Source organism: Dendrobates tinctorius, unplaced genomic scaffold (genome assembly GCF_039654945.1).
Source record: "Dendrobates tinctorius isolate UK_male_01 unplaced genomic scaffold, ASM3965494v1 ptg000081l, whole genome shotgun sequence".
Lineage (NCBI taxonomy): Eukaryota > Metazoa > Chordata > Amphibia > Anura > Dendrobatidae > Dendrobates > Dendrobates tinctorius.
In genome coordinates this window covers 17,725,014-17,749,714 of record NW_027361749.1, presented here as the reverse complement: position 1 = coordinate 17,749,714, position 24,701 = coordinate 17,725,014, and the positions used below count along the sequence as shown (strand labels likewise).

The 24,701-nt window shown below is 41.3% G+C and overlaps 1 protein-coding gene across 8 annotated transcripts in view; it reads left to right on the top strand.

The window, feature by feature from the left end:
• The window catches only part of ST18 (ST18 C2H2C-type zinc finger transcription factor), a 438,484-nt gene that overhangs the window by 208,704 nt on the left and 205,079 nt on the right, over positions 1-24,701 (top strand). For all 8 annotated transcript variants that reach the window (XR_012233808.1, XM_073583795.1, XM_073583796.1 and 5 more), the window contains one exon: positions 10,566-10,596. Coding sequence is in view for 6 of the 8 variants with exons in the window: in XM_073583795.1 (XP_073439896.1) it covers positions 10,566-10,596 (31 nt within the window). In the remaining 2 variants the exon portion in view is untranslated. The remainder of the gene's footprint in view (positions 1-10,565; positions 10,597-24,701) is intronic.

Genomic DNA, 24,701 nt, shown 5'->3' with positions numbered 1-24,701 from the left:
CCCGACACACTGCGACCAAACATGATCGCAGTGTACCGGCGGCATAGGAGAGAAGCGCGCAGGGAGGGGGCTCCCTCCGTGCTTCCCTGAGACCCCCGGAGCAGAGCTGTGCTGCTCCGGGGGCCTCCTTCCCTGCAGGTCCCCGGATCTAATATGGCAGCGGGGACCTTCGGGGGCCTGCAGGGAGCCGGCTTCCTCATGACTGCAAAGCGCCGGCATGAGGAAGCCTCCAGCACTGCCTGTGACATATCGCTGATCTGTCACAGCGATCTGTGATGTGACAGATCAGCGATCTGTCACATGACAGTGATGTCCCACCTGGGACAATGTAATAAAGTTAAAAAAAAGTGTAAAAATAATTTGTAAAAAAAATCGCTAAATAAATTTAAAAAAAAAAAAATATTCCCTAATAAATTCATTTTTTGAAAGCAAAGAAAAAACAATAAAAGTACACATATTTAGTATTGCCATGTCCGTAACGACTCGCCCTATAAAACTGTCCCATTAGTTAACCCCTTTAGCAAACCCCTTAAAAAATAAAAATAAAAAACGAAGCAAAAAATAATGCTTTATCATCATACCGCAGAACAAAAAGTGCAATAATGCGCAATCAAAAAGACGGATATAAATATGCATGGTACTGCTGAAAACGTCATCTTGTCCCGCAAAAAACGAGCCACCACACAGCGTCATCAGCAAAAAATTAAAAAAGTTATAGCTCGCAGAATAAAGCGATGCAAAAATAATTATTTTTTATATAAAATTGTTTTCATTGCATAAAAGCGCCAAAACATAAAAAAAGACATAAATGATGTACAACTGTAATCGTACTGACCCGAAGAATAAAACTGCTTTATCAATTTTACCACACGGAACGGTGTAAACGCACCCCCCAAAAGAAATTCATGAAACACTGTTTTTTGTTCATTCTGCATCCCAAAAATCGGAATAAAAAGCGATCAAAAAATGTCACATGCCGAAAATGGTACCAATAAAACATCAACTCGTCCTGCAAAAAATAAGACCTCACATGACTTGGTGGGTTAAAATATGGAAAAATTATAGCTCTCAAAATGTGGTGATGCATAAACTATTTTTACAATAAAATTAGTCTTTTAGCGTATGACAGCTGCCAAACATAAAAATCCGCTATAAATAGTAAATCAAACCCCCCATTATCACCCCCTTAGTTAGGGAAAAATAATAAAATAAAAAAATGTATTTATTTCCATTTTACCATTAGGGCTAGGGTTAGGGCTAGGAGTGTGTTGGGGTTAGGGTTGGAGTTAAAATTGGGGGAGTTCCACTGTTTTGGCACATCAGGGGCTTTCCAAACGCGAAATGGCATCCGATCTCAATTCCAGCCAAAAAAGTCAAATGGTGCTGCTTCCCTTCCAAGCTCTGCCATGCGCCCAAATAGTGGTTTACCCCCAAATATGGGGTATCAGCGCACTCAGGACAAATTGCAAAATAACTTTTGGGGCCCTGTTACTCTTGGAAAAGTAAAAATTGGGGTGAAAAGATCATTTTTGTGGAAAAAATATGATTTTTTAATTGTACGGCTGTTTGTTATAAACGTCTGTGAAGCCCTTGGGGGTTGAAAGTGCTCAAAACATATCTAGATTAGTTCCTTGGGGGGTCTAGTTTCCAAAATGGGGTCACTTGTGGGGGGTTTCTACTGTTTAGGCACATCAGGAGCTCTCAAAACTTGACATGGCGTCCGAACTGAATTCTAGACCATTTTTCAGTGAAAAAGTAAAACGGCGCTCCTTCCCTTCCGAGCTCTGCCATGCACCGAAACAGTGGTTCCCCCCACATATCAGGTATCTGCATACTCAGGACAAATTGCACAATAACTTTTCCAGTCCAATTTCTCCTGTTACCCTTGGTAAAGTAAAAAAAATTGAACCTGAAGTAATTTTTTTTGTGAAAAAAAGTAAAATGTTCATTTTTTTTTAAACATTCAAAAAATTCCTGTGAAGCACCTGAAAGGTTAATAAACTTCTTGAATGTGGTTTTGAGCACCTTGAGGGGTGCAGTTTTTAGAATGGTGTCACTTTTGGGTATTTTCTATCATATAGACCCCTCAAAGTGACTTCAAATGTGATGTGGTCCCTAAAAATAAAATGGTGTTGTAAAAATGAGAAATCGCTGGTCAACTTTTAACCCTTATAACTTCCTAACAAAAAAAAATTTTGGTTCCCAAATTGTGCTGATGTAAAGTAAACATGTGAGAAATGTTACTTATTAAGTTTTTTGATTGCCATATCTCTGTGATTTAAGAGCATATAAATTCAAAGTTGGAAAATTGCAAAATTTTCAAAATTTTCACCAAATTTCCATTTTTTTCACAAATAAACGCAAGTTATATGAATGAAATTTTACCACTATCATGAAGTACAGTATGTCACAAGAAAACATTGTCAGAATCACCAGGATCCATGGAAGCGTTCCAGAGTTATTACCTCATAAAGGGACAGTGGTCAGAATTGTAAAAATGGGCCCGGGCATAAACCACCCTTTGGAGTAAAGGGGTTAGCAAAGACTCTGGAAAAGCAACATGGCTCCCACTCCCTCAGATAAAATCCAGTGAAATCTGAGCTCCCAAATCCAAATGTCCCCTCCTTCTCAGCCCCATTGTGAATTCATTGAGAGGTGCAATTTCTACAATGGGATCCCTTTTGGGGGTTTTTCTGCTGTTCTGGCACCTTAAGGGCTGCCTAATTGTTGCCTACAAACTATTCTAGCATAATCTGTGCTGCAAAAGCTAAATAGTGCTCCTTTCATCTCAGCCCTGATGTATAGCCAGAGAGTAGTTTCTCATGACATGTAGGGTATCACAGAATTTGGGAGAAATTATGTAACAACTTATGCGGTCCATTTTCCCCTATTAAATGTTCTGAAAATTATAAATTTGGGGCTAAAATAACATTTCAGTGGAAAAAAAAGTTTGGTTTTACATCCACATTTTAAAAAGTTCTGTGAAACAGCTATGGGTTTTACATAGGGTTACTTGTAGATATTTCTGCTGTTTTGGTGCATGGTAGTGTAGGTACGTGAGCCGACTGGGGGGTGGTCCTTTTTCGCCGCAAACAGACTGGAGACAGAAACCGGTGTACGTTCAACAGGTCCTCTTTATTGGCCATCCTCCCAATGACCACAGCAGCACGACAGCTTCCGTACACACAGGCCCGGGTACCGTGCACTTGTTATCCTTTCTGAATTGACGTCCCTTGCGGTTCTTTCACTGTGGCTACCCTTGGCCTACCACCACAGCACTTCACCTGTCTGAGTCTGTCCGTCTGGTACCCCCGGGCTTCCTCTGTCCTGTGGCTCTCCTGTCGGGGCCACCCCCCTGATCGTTTCTTCTTCCAGTCCCTCCCGGAGTTCTTCCTCTCTGTCTCTTCCTCCTTCAGTCTACTTCTCTGCTGAACTCCTCCTCCTGGACTGGCTCCCTTCTGGAACTCACTCTCCCTATATATTCCCCTCCCTGGAAATTCCCTTCTTGACTTCCTGTAACTCTGCCCACAATGACTATGCGGTTTCCTAGCCTTTAAGCTGCTGTTAAGCCCTTTCCTTACTGCTCTCCATCTCCATCTTGTGGTCAAATCTTAGTACTGCACCGTCTCCTCTTCCTGCTGTTCTTTGTCTCCCCCTAGTGGCCAAAGCCCAGTACTTCACCATCTTCTAGTCTTTCTAGCTGTCTCCCCTTATGTATACACCAGTTCACATCAAGTATATTTATGACACATCTCGCATTCTCTTTCATACTTCAGACAATTCCACAGGTCAGTCCACTTCCCTACAGTAGTTCTGCATGTGAGACAAGCCTTGCCGTGTGTCCAGGCAGAACATTTTCACTTCATGTGGGGTATCTCTGTGGGCAAATTTTTTTTACATGTTACCTCTTGTAAAAGTGAAAAATTTGGGGCTAAAGCAACATTTTCCTAAAAATATTAACACTTTTCAATATGATGAACTACTGTTACCAGATTCTGTATAGTACCTGAGGGATCAAAATGCTCACTACACCCCTGGATAAAATTTGTGTGTTGTAGTTGATAAAATAAGGTCAGTTGTGAGGGTTTTGAGCTGTTTGGGCACCTTAGGGGCCCTACAAGTACAACATGGCATCCACAGTCTATTTCAGCTACATTTCGGCTCCAAAATTCAAATGGTGGTCCTTCCCTTCCGAGCATGGCCATTTGGCCAAACAGAGGTTTCTGACCATGTGTGAGGTGTCAATAAGCTCAGAATTAACTGGGTAACGAATTGTGGTTCCATTTACTTGTGTTTTACCCTGTAAAGTCAAAAATTTGAGGCTAAAGCAATATTTTAGAAGAAAAATTTACTTTTTTCTTTTTCTATTCCACTTTACATAAATTCCTGTGTAGCCCATGAAGATTTAACAAATTTCCTGACATCAGCTTTGAAGTAATTGAGGGGTGCTGTTTTAAAATGGTGTCACTTTTGGTGAGTTTCCAATGTATAGGCAGCTCAAAGTCTATTTAAATTTGAATAGATCCTAAAGAAAAAGGTTTTGTAAATTTCTTGAAATAATGATAAATTGCTGACAAACTTTCAACCCTTCAAACATCCTACCAAAAAATGATGTTTGAAAAATGATGCAAATGTAAAGTAGACATATGGGAAGTATTATTTGTTACGGTAATTATTTTCTACAGCATGACTAACTGGATATAAAAATTGAAAGTTTGAAAATTGCTAATCTTTCTAAAATTTGTCAAATGTCTGATATTTTGACAAATAAACAGAAAACATATCTACTTAAATTTACCACTAACATTAAGACACCACTTACCTATCCAGAGTGGGTGCAGTTTTGGCTATGCAGTCAGACAAAGTATATGGCTACACCCACAGTAAAAAAAAGTCCCAATCACTAAATATGACTAAAGACATATATTCTCCTTCAATGGTTAAAGAGGTGATAAAACGAAGAAAAGTTCCTATAAAAACCTACTGGGGTAACTCACGGCTGTAAGAGAAAATTTAAAATCACACTCACTGATAGACGCCATTGCAAAAAAATATATTTATATCTAGTGGCTATTGTCATACCACTAACTGAAAACCCTAGGCTCTATTTTCATAATTTCACCTTCAATTTATTTGCTATTCCTAAATGTTCACATACTTTTACATCCACAGACATGATATTGGATCATTTTACTCATTTACAAAGTCTAATATTTTTAACTCATCTATTTTATTTGGTTCTCTTTACCTATTTTTTAATGTAGTTTTAGGTCACACTAATGCAGATATAGAAAGTTCTGATGGTTCACAAACTTTTAAGCACCGCTCTGTGTATACTATGCCTCTGTTTATAAATAAATAAATATATATACTAGCTGAAGAGCCCGGCGTTGCCTGGGCATAGTAACCAACTGTGGTTAGTTATAACAAACTATAATGATTATATTGCACATAAAAACATTTCACATCATATATTCAACACTACAGATTTGCAACACAAATTAACTAAACGATTACCCAAGTATTGATAATATTTTATTTTCAACTCATTCAAGAGCCTTTTGATAAACATTTTTGGTTTTTCCTTTTGGTGCAAAGATGAACAGATTTTTGGCAGTTCCAACTCTTGAACAGATTACGAAAGTTGACCATGAGAAAAGCATGGAGATTGCAAATCGATCCCTACTACTTATATTGATCCCTATTACTTTCAAGGGCTGTCCCTGAGCATTGGTAATGGACATTGCAAATAGCAGTTGAACTGGAAACTGGGAGGCGTTGAAAATCAAAAAACAAATCAGATGGAATGAGTGGAATTCTTGGAATGAAAATGTCCTCTCCTTTGGCACATCCTGTTTCTGAGCTATGCATCTAACCCTATCCTGTGTGATAATGTATGCTGAGCTGTGTACCTAATCCTCTCCTGTGTGATACTTTCTTTTGAGCTGTGTATCTAATCCTATCGTGTTTTACTGACTGCTCAGCCATGTATTTAATCCTATCCTGTGTGATACTGACTGCTGAGCAGTGTATCTAATCCTATCCTGTGTGATACCATCTGCTGAGCCGTGTATCTAACCCTAGTCTGTGAGATACTGACTGCTGAGCCGTGTACCTAATCCTATCATGTGTGTTACTGACTGCTCAGCCGTGTATCTAATCCTATCCTGTGTGATACTGACTGCTGAGCCGTGTATCTAATCCTATTCTGTGTGATACTGTCTACTGAGCAGTGTATCTAATAATATTCTGTGTGATACTGTGTGCTGAGCTGTGTATCAAATCCTCTCCTGTGTGATACTGACTGCTTAGCTGTGTATCTAATCCTATCCTGTGTGATATTGACTGCTGAGCCGTGTGTCTAATCCTCTCCTGTGAGATACTGGGCTCCCCCTGGAGTCTGTGTCAGAGGGTGGTCTGTGTTGGCATGGTAATAAATTGTGTTATTTCCAGCTTTACAGAAGGACGATAACACCATAGAAATGATAAGAATAATAGGCCTCAGTTACCACAACTGTCTACAAAGAAAACTGTTGCTGATAGCAACCAATCACAGCTCATTTTTCATCTTTTAAACAGCTCTGGGACAGCGTGGCGAGTTTTGAGTGGCGACTTTTGTGTTTCGACTTTTATGTGGCGAGGTTGGTGTATGTGTGGTAAAATGTGTGCTGAGGGTGGTATATGTGTTGAAGCACGTGGTAGTGTGTGGTGCATTTTGTGTGTGTGTTCATATCCCTGTGTGTGGTGAGTATCCCATGTCAGGGCCCCACCTTAGCAAATGTACAGTATATACTCTTTGGCGCCATCGCTCTCACTCTTTAAGTCCCCCTTGTTCACATCTGGCAGCTGTCAATTTGCCTCCAACACTTTTCCTTTCACTTTTTCCCCATTATGTAGATAGGGGCAAAATTGTTTGGTGAATTGGAACACACGGGGTTAAAATTTCACCTCACAACATAGCCTATGATGCTCTCGGGGTTCAGACGTGTGACTGTGCAAAATTTTGTGGCTGTAGCTATGATGGTGCAGATGCCAATCCCGGACATACACACATACATACACTTTTTCCCCATTATGTACCTAGGTACAAAATTGTTTGAATTGGAACGTGCGGGGTTAAAATTTTGCCTCACATCATAGCCTATGATGCTCTCGGGGTCCAGACATGTGATTGTGCAAAATTTTGTGGCTGTAGCTGCGACGGTGCAGATGCCAATCCCGGACATACACACATACAAACACATACATTGAGCTTTATATATTAGATATAGGGTTCCGAAGATTTCACAGACTTTTAAGAGTAATTGTATGTATATATATAGATATAGAATTTTTGCTTTCTTGGTCTTTTTTCAGTGAATATGAATGATAACACCAAAACTTTTTCTTCACTCATGGTTGGTGGTTGGGTGAAGCCATTTATTGTCAAACTACTGTGTTTTCTCATTTTAAATCATAATGACAACATAAAACATCCATATGACAATAATCAAAAAATTACATACCCCATTTCTTAATACCGTGTATTGCCCCCTCGAACATCAATGACAGCTTGAAGTCTTTTGTTGTAGTTGTGGATGAGGTTATTTATTTTCTCATATGTAAAGATGCCCACTCTTCTTGGCAAAAAGCCCCCAGTTCCTGTAAATTCTTGGGCTGTCTAGCATGAACTGTGAGCTTGAGATCTCCCCAGAGAGGCCCAATGATATTACGGTCAGGAGACTGAGATGGCCACTCCAGAACCTTCACTTTGTTCTGCTGTTGCCAATGACAGGTCGACTTGGCCTTGTGTTTTTGATCATTGTCATGTTGGAACGTCCAAGTACATCCCATGTGCAACTTCCTGGCTGATGATTGCAAATTTGCTTCAAGTATTTGCTGATAAGGTGCTGCATTCATCTTTCCTTCAACTTTGACCAAGTTTCCTGTGCTTTTGTAGCTCACACATCCCCAAAACATCAGCTATCCACCTCTGTGCTTCACAGTAGGAATGGTGTTCCTTTCATCATAGTCCTGAAAATGGCTGTCCACTAATGTTCACCATCCAACCTGATGGAACTGGAGAGGATCTGCAAGGAACTTGAGATCCTTGTATTGGGACTGGAGTGCCATGTTCCCTCTTTTTATTTGATAATAATAACAATAATAATTATAATAATTTTAATAATGTACCTAGGTACAAAATTGTTTGAATTGGAACGTGCGGGGTTAAATTTTTGCCTCACATCATAGCCTATGATGCTCTCGGGGTCCAGACATGTGATTGTGCAAAATTTTGTGGCTGTAGCTGCGACGGTGCAGATGCCAATCCCGGACATACACACATACAAACACACACACACATTGAGCTTTATATATTAGATATAGGGTTCCGAAGATTTCACAGACTTTTAAGAGTAATTGTATGTATGTATATAGATATAGAATTTTTGCTTTCTTGGTCTTTTTTCAGAGAATATGAATGATAACACCAAAACTTTTTCTCCACTCATGGTTGGTGGTTGGGTGATCTGCAAGGAACTTGAGATCCTTGTATTGGGACTGGAGTGCCATGTTCCCTCTTTTAATTTGATAATAATAACAATAATAATTATAATAATTTTAATAATATAGCACCAACATATTCTGCAACTCTTTACAATTTAGCAGGGACATGTAAAACAATAGAGACAATACAAAACAACATGTAGTTACAGTAGGAGTGAGAACCCTGCATGCAAGCTTACAATCTATAAGAAAATAGCGGGGACACAATAGGTAAAAAGTGCTTGTCATGTATGGTCCTGCCATCATTATAATAAATAGAGGTTTTCGAATAGGCTGCATGATCCGGTCATCAGCCAGTATATGCCTAAGTGCAGTTACCAAGTACTATTGGGTGCATGGAAGATGTGGACACAGATTAATGGGAGGGATGAGAAAAATTTAAAAAAAGGAAACGGGGAGAGTTAGATTAATGAAGTCAGGTGTTAGGCTTGTCTAAACAGACAAAGCACGCTTAAAAATGTGGATGGTAGGTATTAATAGGATCAAATTCCAGAAAACTGGCTCAGCACGAGAGACATCTTCGAGACAGCATTAGGAGAATCAGATTATGGAGGATGTTAGTCTTAGATCAGTGACAGAATGGAGAGCATGGGTAGGGTGGTAGACAGAGGAGATATAGAATGGTGCAGAACTGTGGAGAGCTTTGTGGGTGGGAGAGAAAAGTTTGTATTGTATTTTGTAGCAAATGGTTAAACAGTGCAATGACTGGCACAAGGTAGAGACATCAGTGAAGCGGCTGGAGAAAAATATGACTATGGCTGCCCCATTCATTACAGATTGGAAAGGAGAAAGATTGGTAAAAGAGAGTCTGGTCAGTAAAGAGTTGTAGTAGTCCAGACAAGAATGAATAAGAGCAACAGTAAAAGTTTTTGCAGTTTCAAAGATGAGAAAAGGTCGGATTCTGGAGATGTTTTAAGATGCATGTAACATGAGCGAGTGAGGGATCGGATATAGGGAGTAAAGGAAAGTTCTGTGTCAAATATGACTCCAAGACAGCAAGTGTTCTGCTTGATAGTGAGGATAAATCACCCAAGGCAATTGCAATAATGAGAATGGGTAGATTAGTAGAGAGAGGAAACATGAGAAGTTCAGTTTTGGAGAGATTCAATTTCAGACAGGGGCAAGACATAATGTTAGAGACAGGACATGATGTAAGAGACCGTGTCAGACTGAAAACCAGACCAGAGCCTAATAGTGCAGCTGGATCTGTGAGGGCCAAGGGAAGATGAGTATAATTATTTTGGTTATTGTTTTTCAACTTATGTCTACTACGCTCTGGGTTTTGGAGAGACCTCAGAAATGAATAGGACACATTTGGTTCACATCAAATAAATTCAATGTAACTAAAATTCCCAGATTGAATTTGAATTTGCTGAATTTGAATTTCAGCAAATTTTCTCATCACTAGTCAGAAATCATTGTGGTTCTACAATGGTTTTGCTTACAGTTCATATTTGCTCAGATATTTGATATTATTTGCTATTTGAAACACTTATTTTAGTATTAACAATGGTAAAATGAAGCTTTACAAATATAAGAGTCTATAATGATACTTACATGCTACAAATTGTTATGGCTTTGTTATACTGGATTATCTTTGCAAGGAATTACAGTTGGGGGTTAAACTGAAACTGGCTTGCTCATTTATTATCTTCACTGAGTGTGTTTCCGCAAGTGTTGCTGTTATAACAACATGAATAATTTTGAAACCACCTGTTGGCTCTGTCAATATGTTGTGTACCCTTGTGTGGGCAGGTATTGATAAACACCAGCTTTCATCCTTCTCAGATCATTTTAATGCTAACAAGTGCAAAGCTTTCTCACCACATGTCCTAGAAAAAAAAAAGATAACACAAAATAAACTATGAGAATTTTGCATTTTTAACATGTGTGAGCTTTAATAGCAATTCCTAATTGTTTTCTTCAAGTGCATGTGCAGTGATTCATGTCTGTATCACAGGAGGCTCCCTCTTTGATATTTGCATTGATTTCTTCTCATGTTTTCTTCTGTTTTACAGTGGAAGAAGATTCCCTAGAACAAGAACTCAGGTAAAAAAATAAACTATAATTTATAAAATATGTATTCTAATGAAAATATGAGCTGTATGAATTCTAAAGGTCCATATGTCCTATACGGTATGTACATATAAGGCTAGTTGTGGAGGGATGCAGACTTCCTCCGTGAAGCTCCGCCCACTGCCGCGCCTCCTCCATTCAGCTCTGCCTATGACGGCATGTGGCCTGCGTACCCTATCTTTAGCATTTTGTACACAGGCCATGCCATTGTATGTGGATGCCTCCTCATGTGCTGTTTTGATGGTGCAGCGACCTCAAAAAATCCAACACGTTGCGTTTGGCACAGGTCGCCGCACCATCAAAACGGCACATGCTGAGGCATCCATATACATTGGCATGGCCTGTGTAACCAATGCGAAAAATAGGGTACGCAGGCCGCATGCCGACATAGGTGGAGCTGAATGGAAGAGGTGCGGCAGTGGGCAGAGCTTCCCTGAGGAAGTCCGCGTCCCTCCGCAGCTCTGCCATACACTAGCGTGAAACTAGCCTAACTTTTGCATAATATTCATCAAAAGAGTTTTTCCAAAATCGCAAATTATTCCCTACCCAATCCCGAGATTGGGACTCTGCACTGTCTTCAGTGAAGCAAATGTGCGCCTGCTCAGACTCCACTGCATTTATAGTCAGTCAGACTGCTGCTGTACACAGTTTTTTAGGAATAGAATGGATTAGAGACTGAGCATGCACATCTCATTATCACAGTACAGTTGCTTGTGACAAGCCAGCGCATCATTTCTGAATCACACTTATTCTACTTTTTTTTTATCTTCTGTGAAAAATATTATTCAGCCTTGCTGCGGCTTTCTATTGCATTAAGAATGAAGAAAAAAATGTGTAATTGTAATTCAAATGCAATAGGAAAGATGTCATCTACACCATATAACTGATCAATCCCATCGAGTCTGTTACAGCTGCTGCTGGCGCCTCTGCTATCTATCTCTCACCCCACCAATTGAATTTCTGTATTATTCAAAGACTACATCTCTCATCTTCTTCACTGCTGCAGTTGTACAACACATTACTATTTGGAGCTTTTGTCCAGTGCTTTATAACTTGTTATTCCTTTCTTTATTGTTGAGCCATGAGCTATGACATCCTTTTACTTTTATACATCACTCTAAAATGACATCTGCTTTCCCTGATTTTCTTTCCTGATTGACTGCACTGTACCATGTGATATGATAGCTACAGTAAAAGGCAGTCCACGCAGTCACATCTGAGGTCATACCAGCTTTCTGGGGGTGAAGCAATTTTCTGTAAAAAGTAAGCAGCATATTTTTGGCGATTCCCTTGAATCGAATCACAAATTGATTCAATTTAAAAATGTCATAAAATGCGACTCACATCTGATTTGCATGAAATCAATTTGCTCATCTCTAATTCCTAACTGAACTTCTGCAGACCCTTAATGGCAATGGTATACCGTAGTGGAAATCTCCTCTTTCAGCAAAATTTTGTATTTTCCAAAAATAGCAAATTAATCATATGGCGATATATGGATGCAGATGTGCAAAATAGGGCATCATTCTTGAGATTGGTGTGGGTTCTGGAGGTATACTTATGCAACAGCACTTTGCGAACATCAACTTTTTACGAACATTTAAAAAAAGAAAACTTTTTACCAACATATAATGTGATGGTATTTCATATGTTGGATCCCTGACCTTGATGCAGGCTCAGGAACTGAGCCTGCATCTTTCCCAAGAGAACATGGCTGTGTTATTCAACCGTAATCTGCCTCTAACAGGTTTGAGTGGAACATAGCTCTGCCCTTGACAATTCACTTGTTAAATGCCAATGTCAATCTCTGACAGAAGCATTCAAATTGTTCTGCCAGGGGGGCACATTGTTCCAATTGCCCATCAGGGTCCTCACATGTGCCAATGGGTTGCAAACACAAATGGAGGTCTGCTGAACAACATCATGCCTGTAATGATGGTGCTTCTATGAAAACAAGCACATGGCATTCAGAAGTGATGGTGATTTTTTTGGCCACATACAGCAGTATTGTGGTATTACAAATGATCAGATGATCACAGGTTTCAATTAATAAAAGGACTTCAAAATACAGTAAAAAATGTGTTTTTTAAAAAATTTGATTTTGTTTTAAATCTAATAGTTTGAATCACCACACTTTCCCCCATTATAAATAAAGATATTAAAAAATACACTAATGTAGTATCTCCCCACCGGTAAAATTCGGATTTATCATAACATAAAATTACTTAACCTGATTGGTAAAGGCAGTAATGAGGAAGAAAATCTATAACAGAATTGGGTTTTTTGGTCATCACAAGATTGCAAAAATTGCAGTGAGAAGTGATCAAAACTTTGTAGTACAAGTTGTATAAATAAAAACATCAGCTCAGGGCTCAAAAAACAAGCCCCACATAGATTCATCTACAAAAATTTAAAATGTTATGAGTCTCAGAAAATGGTGGCACAAGCAAAAATGTTTTTTTAAATTTCCAAATTACATGTTTGGTAACACCATCCTTGTACTGGCCTTGAGAATAATATTTCCAAGTTATTGTTACCATATAATGAATGCTGTATAAACCAAACACAAAAATCAATGGATTAATTGAGCTTTTTTGCAATTTTGTCACACTTGGAATTTTATTCTCGCTTCCTAGCATATCACTTGATAAAATGAATGATGTAAATGAAAAGTACAGCTCGTCCTGAAAGAAAAAAAAATAAGTCTATGTCAACAAAAAGAAAATAGTTATGGCTCTTGGAAGAAGGAAGGGAAAAAATAAAAGTGCAATAGAAAGTTGCTTGGTTTGCAAAAGGTTAAATACATGAATTCCACTATTGTTTCACATTGTAGTGCAGCCGGGTTGGTTCAGTGTGGCAAACAGTGACCACAGGAAAGTTCACAGCAAACTTGTTTAATGTCCACACTCACACAGTGTACAGCATACAATATCCTCCGGATTGCAGTCGGGAAAAAAAATAGTCTGTGGGGGTCCGGTTGCTGAGGGCGACGGCACCACCGTATCATGCTGTGGGGTGCCAGGAGTTTGCTCTGCTGGCTCTGTGTTATCTCACACATGCTGAGCTACTGCAGATCCGTCTGCTTCGCAAGTTGCAAACTCCAAACTGACATCCCCAAACCCTTGCTGCAGGGGTTTTAACCTGGAATCTGTGGCCATGGGCCATTTTCAAGACCCAGTCTGGAGGACCACCCCACTGTCTTCCTGTAGTCTGTTTCAATAATAAAAGCCCACAATGGGTTTTCCTGAACAATGTCTTGGCCAAATAGCTTGTCCAGGTCCATGCGTACTTTTATTTTGCCTTGTGACTCACAGGTGTTCTGCTGTGACCACAAGGTACTCCAGCGGGTCTAATAGGACTCCGTCCTCATCCTGGGGGATATATATTGACCCTCTTATATGATCCCCCTCCCTGCCTCACATATCCCTCCTCTGTTCAAACTTGTGGGGTTGAACACTTGTCATCACACAGGGCATCCGCATTTCTCTGCGATTTCCCCGCCCGATGTTCAACTGTGAAATTAAAGGGAAAGAAACCACCTGGTGACCTGATCATTTCTCTCCTTGGCATTATTCATCCATACCAAGGGTGAATGATCTGTCACAAAGCAAAATGGTCGACCAAGCAAATAATAGCGTAGCGACTACAAGGCCCACTTAATGGCGAAGTACTCTTTATCCACTACATTAAAATTTTTCTTATTCGGGGTGAGTTTCCTACTTGGGTAAGTGACCGGATGTTCCTCTCTGTTCATCTCCTGTGACAGGACTGCTCCTAGGCCAACATTAGAGGCATCCGTCTGTATGATGAAGCATTTCTGGAAGTTGAGCCTAATGAGGATGTGCTGTCCGCACAACACCACCTTCATGAATTGTTACGCTTCCTCCACCTGGGGGTTCCACCGAACCATGACTGACTTCTTCCCCTTGAGGAGATCAGTTAGGGGTATTGTTCTCCCTGAAAAGTTAGGTATGATCCTCCGGTATACCCGATGATTCCTAGAAACGCTCTCACCTGTTTGGTGGTAACAGGTCAGGGCCAGTTCTGAATTGCCTCGATTTTATTTATTCGGGGTTTGATTACCCCATGGCCAATCACGTATCCCAAGTACTGGGCTTCCTCGAGCCCTACCGCACATTTCTTGGGATTCATTATCAAGCACGCGGCTCTGAGCGAATCTACTACTGCTTGCACCTGGGACAAGTGGGTATGCCAGTCAGTACTAAAGATCATAGAATCATAGAATTGTAGAGTTGGAAGGGACCTCCTGGGCCATCTGGTCCAACCACCTGCTCAAAGCAAGATTCCCTAAATCATCCCAGTCAGATGTCTGTCCAGCCTCTGTTTGAAGACTTCCATTGAAGGAGAACTCACCACTTCTCGTGGCAGCCTGTTCCACTCATTGATCACTCTAACTGTCAAAAAGTTTTTTCTAATATCTAATCTGTGTCTCCTCCCATTCAGTTTCATCCCATTGCTTCTAGTCTTTCCTTGTGCAAATGAGAATAAAGTTGATCCTTCTACAATGTGACAGCCCTTTAGATATTTGTAGACAGCTATTAAGTCTCCTCTCAGTCTTCTCTTTTGCAAACTAAACATTCCCAAATCCTGCAACCGTTCCTCATAAGACAGGGTTTGCAGACCGGTCACCATTCTGGTCGCTCTTTTCTGAACTTGCTCCAGTTTGTTGATGTCTTTTTTAAAATGTGGTGCCCAAAACTGGACACAATATTCCAGATGAGGTCTGACCAAAGAGGAGTAGAGGGAAATAATGACTTCACGCGATCTAGACTGTATGCTTCTGTTAATACATCCTAGAATTGCATTTGCCTTTTTTGCTGCTGCATCACACTGTTGACTCATATTCAGTCTGTGATCTATTATTATACCCAAGTCTTTTTCACATGTGCTGTCACTTAGCCCTATTCCTCCCATTCTGTATATGCTTTTTTCATTTTTATTGCCCAGATGTAGTACTTTGCATTTCTCCCTGTTAAAAACCATTCTGTTAGTTGCTGCCCACTTCTCCAGTTTATTTAAATCTTTTTGAATCCTCTCTCTCTCTTCTCTAGTATTAGCTATCCCTCCTAGCTTTGTGTCATCAGCAAATTTAATTAGTTTACCCTCAATTCCTTCATCTAAATCGTTGAAAAAGATGTTGAACAATACAGGGCCCAGGACAGAGCCCTGTGGTACCCCACTTGAAACATTCTTCCAACTGGATGTGCAGCCATTTACGACCACTCTTTGGGTCCGATCACTAAGCCAGTTATGAATCCACCTAACAGTTGCCTTGTCCATTCCATACTTAGTCATTTTTTCAATAAGGATTGTATGAGAGACTTTGTCAAATGCTTTGCTGAAGTCAAGATATACTATATCTACAGCATTTCATTGATCCACCCAATCAGTGATACCGTCATAGAAGGAAATTAAGTTAGTCTGACATGACTTATTAGTTACAAACCCATGCTGACTCTGTTTAATCACTTCATTCTTATCCAGGTATTGACATACATGTTGTTTAATAATTTGTTCAAAGATCTTTCCTGGTATAGAAGTCAGACTCACCGGCCTATAGTTGCCTGGGTCCACCTTCTTCCCCTTTTTGAAGATAGGAACAACATTTGCTCTTCTCCAGTCTTCTGGCACTTCTCCTGTTCTCCAAGAATTTTCAAAGATTATGGAGAGGGGTTCAAAAATTTCTTCTGCTATCTCCTTCAGTACTCTGGGGTGTAACTCATCTGGACCTGGAGACTTGAATTCATTTAGGTTAGCTAAGTGTTTCCTCACTATCTTTCTGTTTATAGATATCCTGTATTCTTCTATTCCCTTAATAGGACAGTGAAGAACAGTTGATGTTACATTTCCTTTCTGAGAGAAAACAGACGCAAAATAGGAATTTAAAAGTTCAGCCTTCTCAACATCCTGTCTTACCATTTCATCATTTTCATCCTGTAAAAATCCTATAGCATCTTTGACTTTTCTTTTACTTTTGACATATCCCCAAAATCCTTTATTATTGCTTTTGACATCTCTTGCAAGCCTCAATTCATTTTCAGCTTTAGCTAAACTGATTTGTGCCCTGCAGGTTGTGCAGACAGCATTATATTCTTCTTTAGATATGCCTCCCTCTTTCCATTTTATATGATAATGTCATCCAAGTACGTTGACACATACTTCTGATGAGGTTCCAGCATTATGTCCATTAACCTCAGGGCCATGGCTGGGGCCCCATGTAGTCCAAAGGGCCATACGACATTGTGGTACAGACCCTCCAGTCTTTTCCTTTGCCGACTCTGTAAGATGCACCTACCAATAACGCTCGATCAGCTTGTCCACCCTGGGCATTGGGTAAAGGTCGAACTTTGACACCTCATTTAACTTATGGAAGTTATTACAGAACCGTAATGACCTGTTCAGCTTTGGGATTAGTACAATTGGGCTAGCCCAGTCACTCCACGATTCCTCAATTACTTCCAGCTGAACCATTTGTTTCACCTCACTCGTGATTGCTTGTCTCCGGGCCTCAGGCACATGGTAGGGTTTTATTCGTACCTTCACGTGAGGCTCAGTGACAATATCATACTGGATAACAGAGGTATGACTGTAAACCTGAGAATACATCAATATTCCCTTGTACCAATTTCCGCACCTCTTGCCGCTGTTGTTTTGAGAGGGTGTCTCCTATCTTTACCTCTCCCTTGGTCACCGTCCTGGTTGATATCCGAGGATCCCCAGATGATATGTCAGGAGACACCAAAGTAAGCATATATTCCCGGTCCTTCCACACTTTCAACAGATTAACGTGATAAATTGTTAAAGTTTTCATTTCCCGAGCTTGTAAATTCGGTAGTTTACTTCACCCACTTTTTCCCGAACGTCATACGGCCTTTGCCACTTGGCCATAAGCTTGCTTTCAGTGATGGCCACCAAACCCAACACCCAATCTCCCATGTTAGAGGAGTGGATTGTGGCCTTTTTGTTATATACGTGGTTTTGCGCTGCCTGAGTATCCACCACATGCTCCTTTACTATAGGCATGACCGCTGCAATTCGGTCCTGCATGTTGGTCACGTGCTCAGTGACACTCTTATGGGGTTTAGGTCCCTGCTCCCACATCTCTTTGGCTACATCCAGCAGACCCCTAGGATGCCTGTCATACAGTAGCTCAAAGGGTGAAAATCCCGTGAAAGCCTGTGGTACCTCCCGAATGGTGAACATCAAGTAGGGCAAAAACATGTCCCAATCCCTTCTATCCTTAGAGACTACTTTCTTCAACATGGATTTGAGGGTATTGTTGAAGCGCTCGACTAACCCGTCGGTCTGGGGGTGATACACCGACTTGCGCAACTGTTTTATTTTTAGAAGCTTGCACAGTTCCTTTGTCACCTTAGACATAAAAGGAGTCTCCTAATCTTTGAGGATCTCCTTCCCTAGCCCAAGGCAACAGAACATGGCAAACAACTCCAGGGCAATAAGTTTAGCTGAGGTGTGCTAAAACGGAAAGGCATCCGGGTACCAGATGGCGTAATCTACGACCGCAAATATGTGTTAGTGCCCCCTGGCAGATTTTATTATTGGCCCCACTAGATCCATCACAATCTGCTCAAAATGTACCTCTATGATGGGGAGAGGTACCAATGGACTCTGGTAGTCGCGATGGGTGAGGTCAGTTGGCACTCTGGACATGTGTTAGACCTCTGCGTAGACCCCAGGCCAAAAAAAAGCTGCAATATGCATTCCTGTATCTTTTTGGCCCCCAAGTACCCTCCCAGCATGTGGGTGTGAGCCATTTGAGCACCGCACGATGGTAGGATTGAGGCACTATCAGTTGTTCTACCACTTCATCCCGGATTTTGTCAACACTCTACAATAGGCCATGGTTGACAGCCATGCGGGGAAAAAACATTTCTGCACCCGGATGCTGAGCCACTCCATTAACCTCTATCACCCTTTCTTGTGCACAAGCAAGGGTGGGATCCTGGAGCTGAGCTGTCCCAAACTTACCAGGAGACAGTTACAGCTTGGGGATTGGTTGGGTCTCCTTAACCTCTCCTGCCAATACTTCTAGGGGAACCTATCGGGGTTACACTCTATCCCTATGTCGGTGACCACTACGCAGGTATCTCTCACTTGAGATCTTCGGGTTCCGCACCTGGAATGTCATATACCTTGGGAGGATTAACGCTGGTCTCCCACAGGGACCAGAATAGGGGTAAGTCTCTTCCCAATACAGTCCCATATGGGAGAGTTTTTATCATTCCCACCACATGTCTTATCTCTCCACATGGGGTGGAAAACATAAGCTTCACGGTGAAGACCAGCTACCTCAGGATTTCCTCCATTTTGTCTGCAGGCCTGGGTTACAGTGTGGTGGGCCTAATGACAGACATGCAGCTGGCGTTGGGGTATGCCTCAATTCACACTGCCCGCATTCTCTAACCAACTGTAGTGCAGCAGGTTTGGCTCACTGTGACAGACAGTGAACACAGGAAAAGTTCACAGCAAATGTGTTTAATGTCCACACTCACACAGTGTACAGCATACGGAATCCTCCAGATCGCAGTCGGGAAACAAAACAGTCAGTGGGAGTCCAGTTGCCGAGGGAGATGGCACCACCGTATCACGCTGGGGAGATGCCAGGAGTTCGCTCTGCTGTCTCTGTGTTAATTCACACAGGCTGAGCATCTGCAGAGCCGTCTGCTTCGCAAGTTGCAAACTTGTGTAGCATTAGCATCTATCTTGGCTACAAACTCTGCCAGTCCACTGTTTACTCGGCCTCCTGATAAATCTGTATCCTTGGGGTTGGGAAACACTTTGAAGCCATGACTTAGGATTAGAGTTGAGCGATACCGTCCGATACTTCAAAGTATCGTATCGAATGGTATCGGCCGATCTTTAAAAAAAGTATCGGTATCGCCGATTCCGATACCGGAAGTCCCATTCAAGTCTATGGGACTTCCGGTATCGGAATAAGAAAAACCCTTTCCTGCCCTTGTACAGCCTCTCTGGGGTCTGTACGGGCCTTTCGGGGGGCTGTGCCGGCCTGCCAGGGGGTCTGTGCAGGCTCCGGTGGTCTGTGCCGGCCTGCCGGTGGTCTGTGCAGGCTCCGGGGGGCTGTGCCGGCCTGCCGGGGGGCTGTGCCGGCCTGCCGGGGGGCTGTGCAGGCTCCGGGGGGCTGTGCCGGCCTGCCGGGGGGGCTGTGCCGGCCTGCCGGTGGTCTGTGCAGGCTCCGGGGGTCTGTGCAGGCATCGTCCGATGGGACTACAAGTCCCATCGGGCGATGCCTGCTACCATGACAGTGATTGACACATTAGCCAATGATGGGACAGTAGTAGTCCCATCATCCGGCTAATGTGTTAAATGTAAAAAAAAAAAAAAAAAAAAAAAAAAAAAATTACATGCTACATACATACAACATGCATACTACATACATGCTACATTCATACTACATAAATACTACATGCAACATACATACTACATATATACTACATGCATGCTACATACATACTGCATGCTACATACTACATATATACTACATGCATGCTACATACATACTACATATATACTACATGCATGCTACATACATACTACATGCTACATACATACTACATATATACTACATGCATGCTACATACATACTACATGCATGCTATATGCTACATACATAACACATATATACTACATGCATGCTACATACATACTACATGCTACATACTACATATATACTACATGCATGCTACATACATACTACATATATACTACATGCATGCTACATACATACTACATGCTACATACATACTACATATATACTACATGCATGCTACATACATACTACATGCATGCTACATACATACTACATGCATGCTACATACATACTACATACATACTACATGCATACCACATATATACTACATACATACAATACATTCATACAATACATACATAGACATACAGTACATATAACATAGAGTAACATACTTACCAATACTTGTCACATTGTTCCCCGAAGCCATTGTCTTTTCCGGGATAAATATTAACATAACAAACCACAAAAATACTCACCCACGATCCGAAGCAGTCCACGAGTGTGTCCCACGACGATCTTGGGTAGAGAACGGCAGCATCAGATGATGCTGCCGTTCTCTACGGGCTGCAGGAATCCAATGACGGAAGGTAGGTATCCTTCCGCACTGTATTCCTCCGCCACTTAAAAAAAAAAAAGTCCCTAGTCTCACTTTATGCCATTGCTGTGTGGGAATTTCCCACACAGCAATGGCATAAAGTGAGACTAGGGACTTTTTTTTTTTTAAGTGGCGGAGGAATACAGTGCGGAAGGATACCTACCTTCCGTCATTGGATTCCTGCAGCCCGTAGAGAACGGCAGCATCATCTGATGCTGCAGTTCTCTACCCAAGATCGTCGTGGGACACACTCGTGGACTGCTTCGGATCGTGGGTGAGTATTTTTGTGGTTTGTTATGTTAATATTTATCCCGGAAAAGACAATGGCTTCGGGGAACAATGTGACAAGTATTGGTAAGTATGTTACTCTATGTTATATGTACTGTATGTCTATGTATGTATTGTATGAATGTATTGTATGTATGTAGTATATATGTGGTATGTATGTAGTATGTATGTAGTATGTATGTAGCATGTATGTAGCATGTATGTAGTATGTATGTAGTATATATGTAGTATGTATGTAGCATGTAGTATGTATGTAGCATGTAGTATGTATGTAGCATGCATGTAGTATATATGTAGTATGTATGTAGCATGCATGTAGTATGTATGTAGTATGTATGTAGTATGTATGTAGCATGCAGTATGTATGTAGCATGTATGTAGTATGTATGTAGTATGTATGTAGCATGCATGTAGTATGTATGTAGTATGTATGTAGCATGCAGTATGTATGTAGCATGTATGTAGTATATATGTAGTATGTATGTAGCATGCATGTAGTATGTATGTAGTATGTATGTAGCATGCAGTATGTATGTAGCATGTATGTAGTATATATGTAGTATGTATGTAGCATGCATGTAGTATGTATGTAGTATGTATGTAGCATGCAGTATGTATGTAGCATGTATGTAGTATGTATGTAGTATATATGTAGTATGTATGTAGCATGCATGTAGTATGTATGTAGCATGCATGTAGTATGTATGTAGTATTTTTTTTTTTTTTTTTTTTTTTTTTTAACATTTAACACATTAGCCGGATGATGGGACTACTACTGTCCCATCATTGGCTAATGTGTCAATCACTGTCATGGTAGCAGGCATCGCCCGATGGGACTTGTAGTCCCATCGGACGATGCTTGCACAGACCCCCGGACGTCAGCACAGCCCCCCGGCAGGCCGGCACAGCCCCCCGGCAGGCCGGTACAGACCCCCACAGGGTGCACAGACCACCGGCAGGCCGGCACAGCCCCCCGGCAGGCCGGTACAGACCCCGGGCAGTCCACACAGCCCCCCGGCAGGCCGGCACAGCCCCCCCGGCAGGCCGGCAGAGACCCCCGGAAGGCCCGAAATGACGGCGCATCATGATGCGCACACACCGCGCATCATGATGACGTCAGGCCGTCAATCAACTGAACTTCCGATTCCGATGCCGAATTCCGATATTGAAAAAATATCGGAAGTCGGTATCGGAATTCCGATACAGCAAGTATCGGCCGATACCCGATACTTGCGGTATCGGAATGCTCAACACTACTTAGGATCATTTCTTAAAGGGAAGTATTCTTTTTCTCTTCATTCAGTAGCCCCTTTATTGCAATGTATGCTTTAAATCAAACTCTGAATTAGTGATTGCTTCCCATTCTAAATAAATGTGTGCATTGGACATGTCCATTGTGACTGGTTACATCACTAATTATGCATATATACATATATGGACATTGATATGTATGCTGTGGGTAGGGATCTTCCTGCCTTATCACCACTGGCTTTGGCTATGTGACCCATTTTTTGTGTCATCTCATCATTCTTCATGGTTTATTGGCTGTTGTTGGCTGATTTTTATGTAGGGTTTTCAAGACAGCGAGGGAAAGTGTACGTTGAGCGGGAGCACCAAAACTTGGGTTGCTTCTAGGGTGCCAACCTTCGCAGAAAGGCAGCACCAAACAATAGTGCTGCATAGTTATAAATTCTTTTCCTCCCATTAGAGCTATATCCTCAATAAGTTGTTTATATTTGGTGTATATCTATTTTTTAAAAATACACAATGATCTTGTGTGCATATGTTGTTAGCAAACCTTTTTAATGCATATCTGATAAAATCAGTGTTTTATCTTTAATCAAGGGAATTTTTGATATTAGTGAGCACCTTATACAGTATAGCATTTCCATAATTCAACCCTGTTCATGTTTGGCCATTATGTTGATAAAATCCACTAAGAGCCATCTTGCTAAATAATCTCATGCTATTCTCATAGCTTTGAGTGTGCTGTACACATACAATAATATAGACAACAATATAGTGACAATATTTTTATTTGTAGAGATCAACCTGATATTTAAATGTATGTTACTTACCAATGTAATGCATATGTTCACCTCTGTATGCAATGATCTTATTTTAAAGTTCTTGCCTGTTTACATTCTGTTTCTGCTTTAATGTAGCTCTTAAATTATAAATAAAGGAAACTTGAACGAGGAATTCTGCTTAATCTGTTTTCGTTTAACATTTAAAAGATAAGTCATAAAAACGGTATAAAAATAAAGTATTTATAAAGCACAAAATACATTTAGCAAACAGGTACATATTTGTTGAGAAGGCTACAGTGTGTGTCTGACCTAGTCTTTAAGGACTTAGTTGAATATTCTCTGTGGATTTGGATTCCATAACTACCCAATGGAGGATTAACAGATAAACATGGGCATTTATTGTGTAAAAACAATATTTATAGCACTAAGCCATAAATATAGTATTAAAACGGTTTATTTAAATTTAAGAAATACATCTGCTCTGAATAATACAGCTGCCCTATAAGCTGTGCTGACGTTTACCAATTCAAATGGCATTTCCAATCGTTAATTCATAAATGACTGGGCAATGCAAGATGTTGGTTTCATCCACGTTCTCTTTTCGTGGGATAGAATTCAATTATGGTTATATATGTACTCTTTTTAATTGTAGTGCTTGAAAAACCACTATCTTGTAATCCGAATGCTGCTAACTTCTTATTATTCAGTTGATTTCCGCAATTAATGCGGCACGAACCGCTACACGCACAGACTCCGTTGAGGTGTCGTTTCGAAGCCAGCGTCCACGAGAGGTGTGCTAAGTATTTTTCGTGTCGATTGGATTTGTAGTTTTTGCACAATTTGCGTTAGAAATTTTTCTTTCCCGTCATTGGAATGCACTGTCTCAATGCTTTTCAATGGGGAAATGTTGCCACAGACAAAACGTGCCCTGAGGCGATTGAAATGGCAGTTAAGCTCATTGATATGCGCAGGCAGACCCAGTTACTATGCCAACGCATACAAACTATACATGACCTCTCCAGGATAGAGTTTCTTGCAGATAATATCAGCTCTTAAAGCGAAACCCACAGCACAAATGCAAATCCAGCTTCATCACATGACGCATGCCCCTGAGAGAGAATGTGCGAAAGGGGATTTAGAACCCAGTGAGCCAAACTAGCTCTTAAACGGCCGACGCGCCTAAGTGACTCTTAAAGGGCCGGCGCACCGAAAAGAGGCTTAAAGGGCCGGCGCTCCAAATTGAAAGCTGAGTGACCCCAGGCTCCAAATCGGAGGCAGAGCCACCCCAGTCTCCAAATCGGAGGCTGATCGACCCTGGCCTACAAATCGGAGGTTGAGCCACCCTGGCCTCCAAATCGGACCCAGAGTGGCCCTGCCCACCAAATCAAACCCTGAGGAGCCACGCCCACCAAATCAGACCATGAGGGGCCCCGCCCACCAAATCAGACCCTGAGGGGGGGCGCCCACCTAATCAGACCCTGAGGGGCCCCGCCCACCAAATCAGACCCTGAGGGGCCCACCCACCAAATCAGACCCTGAGGGGTCCCGCCCACCAAATCGGACTCTGAGGGGC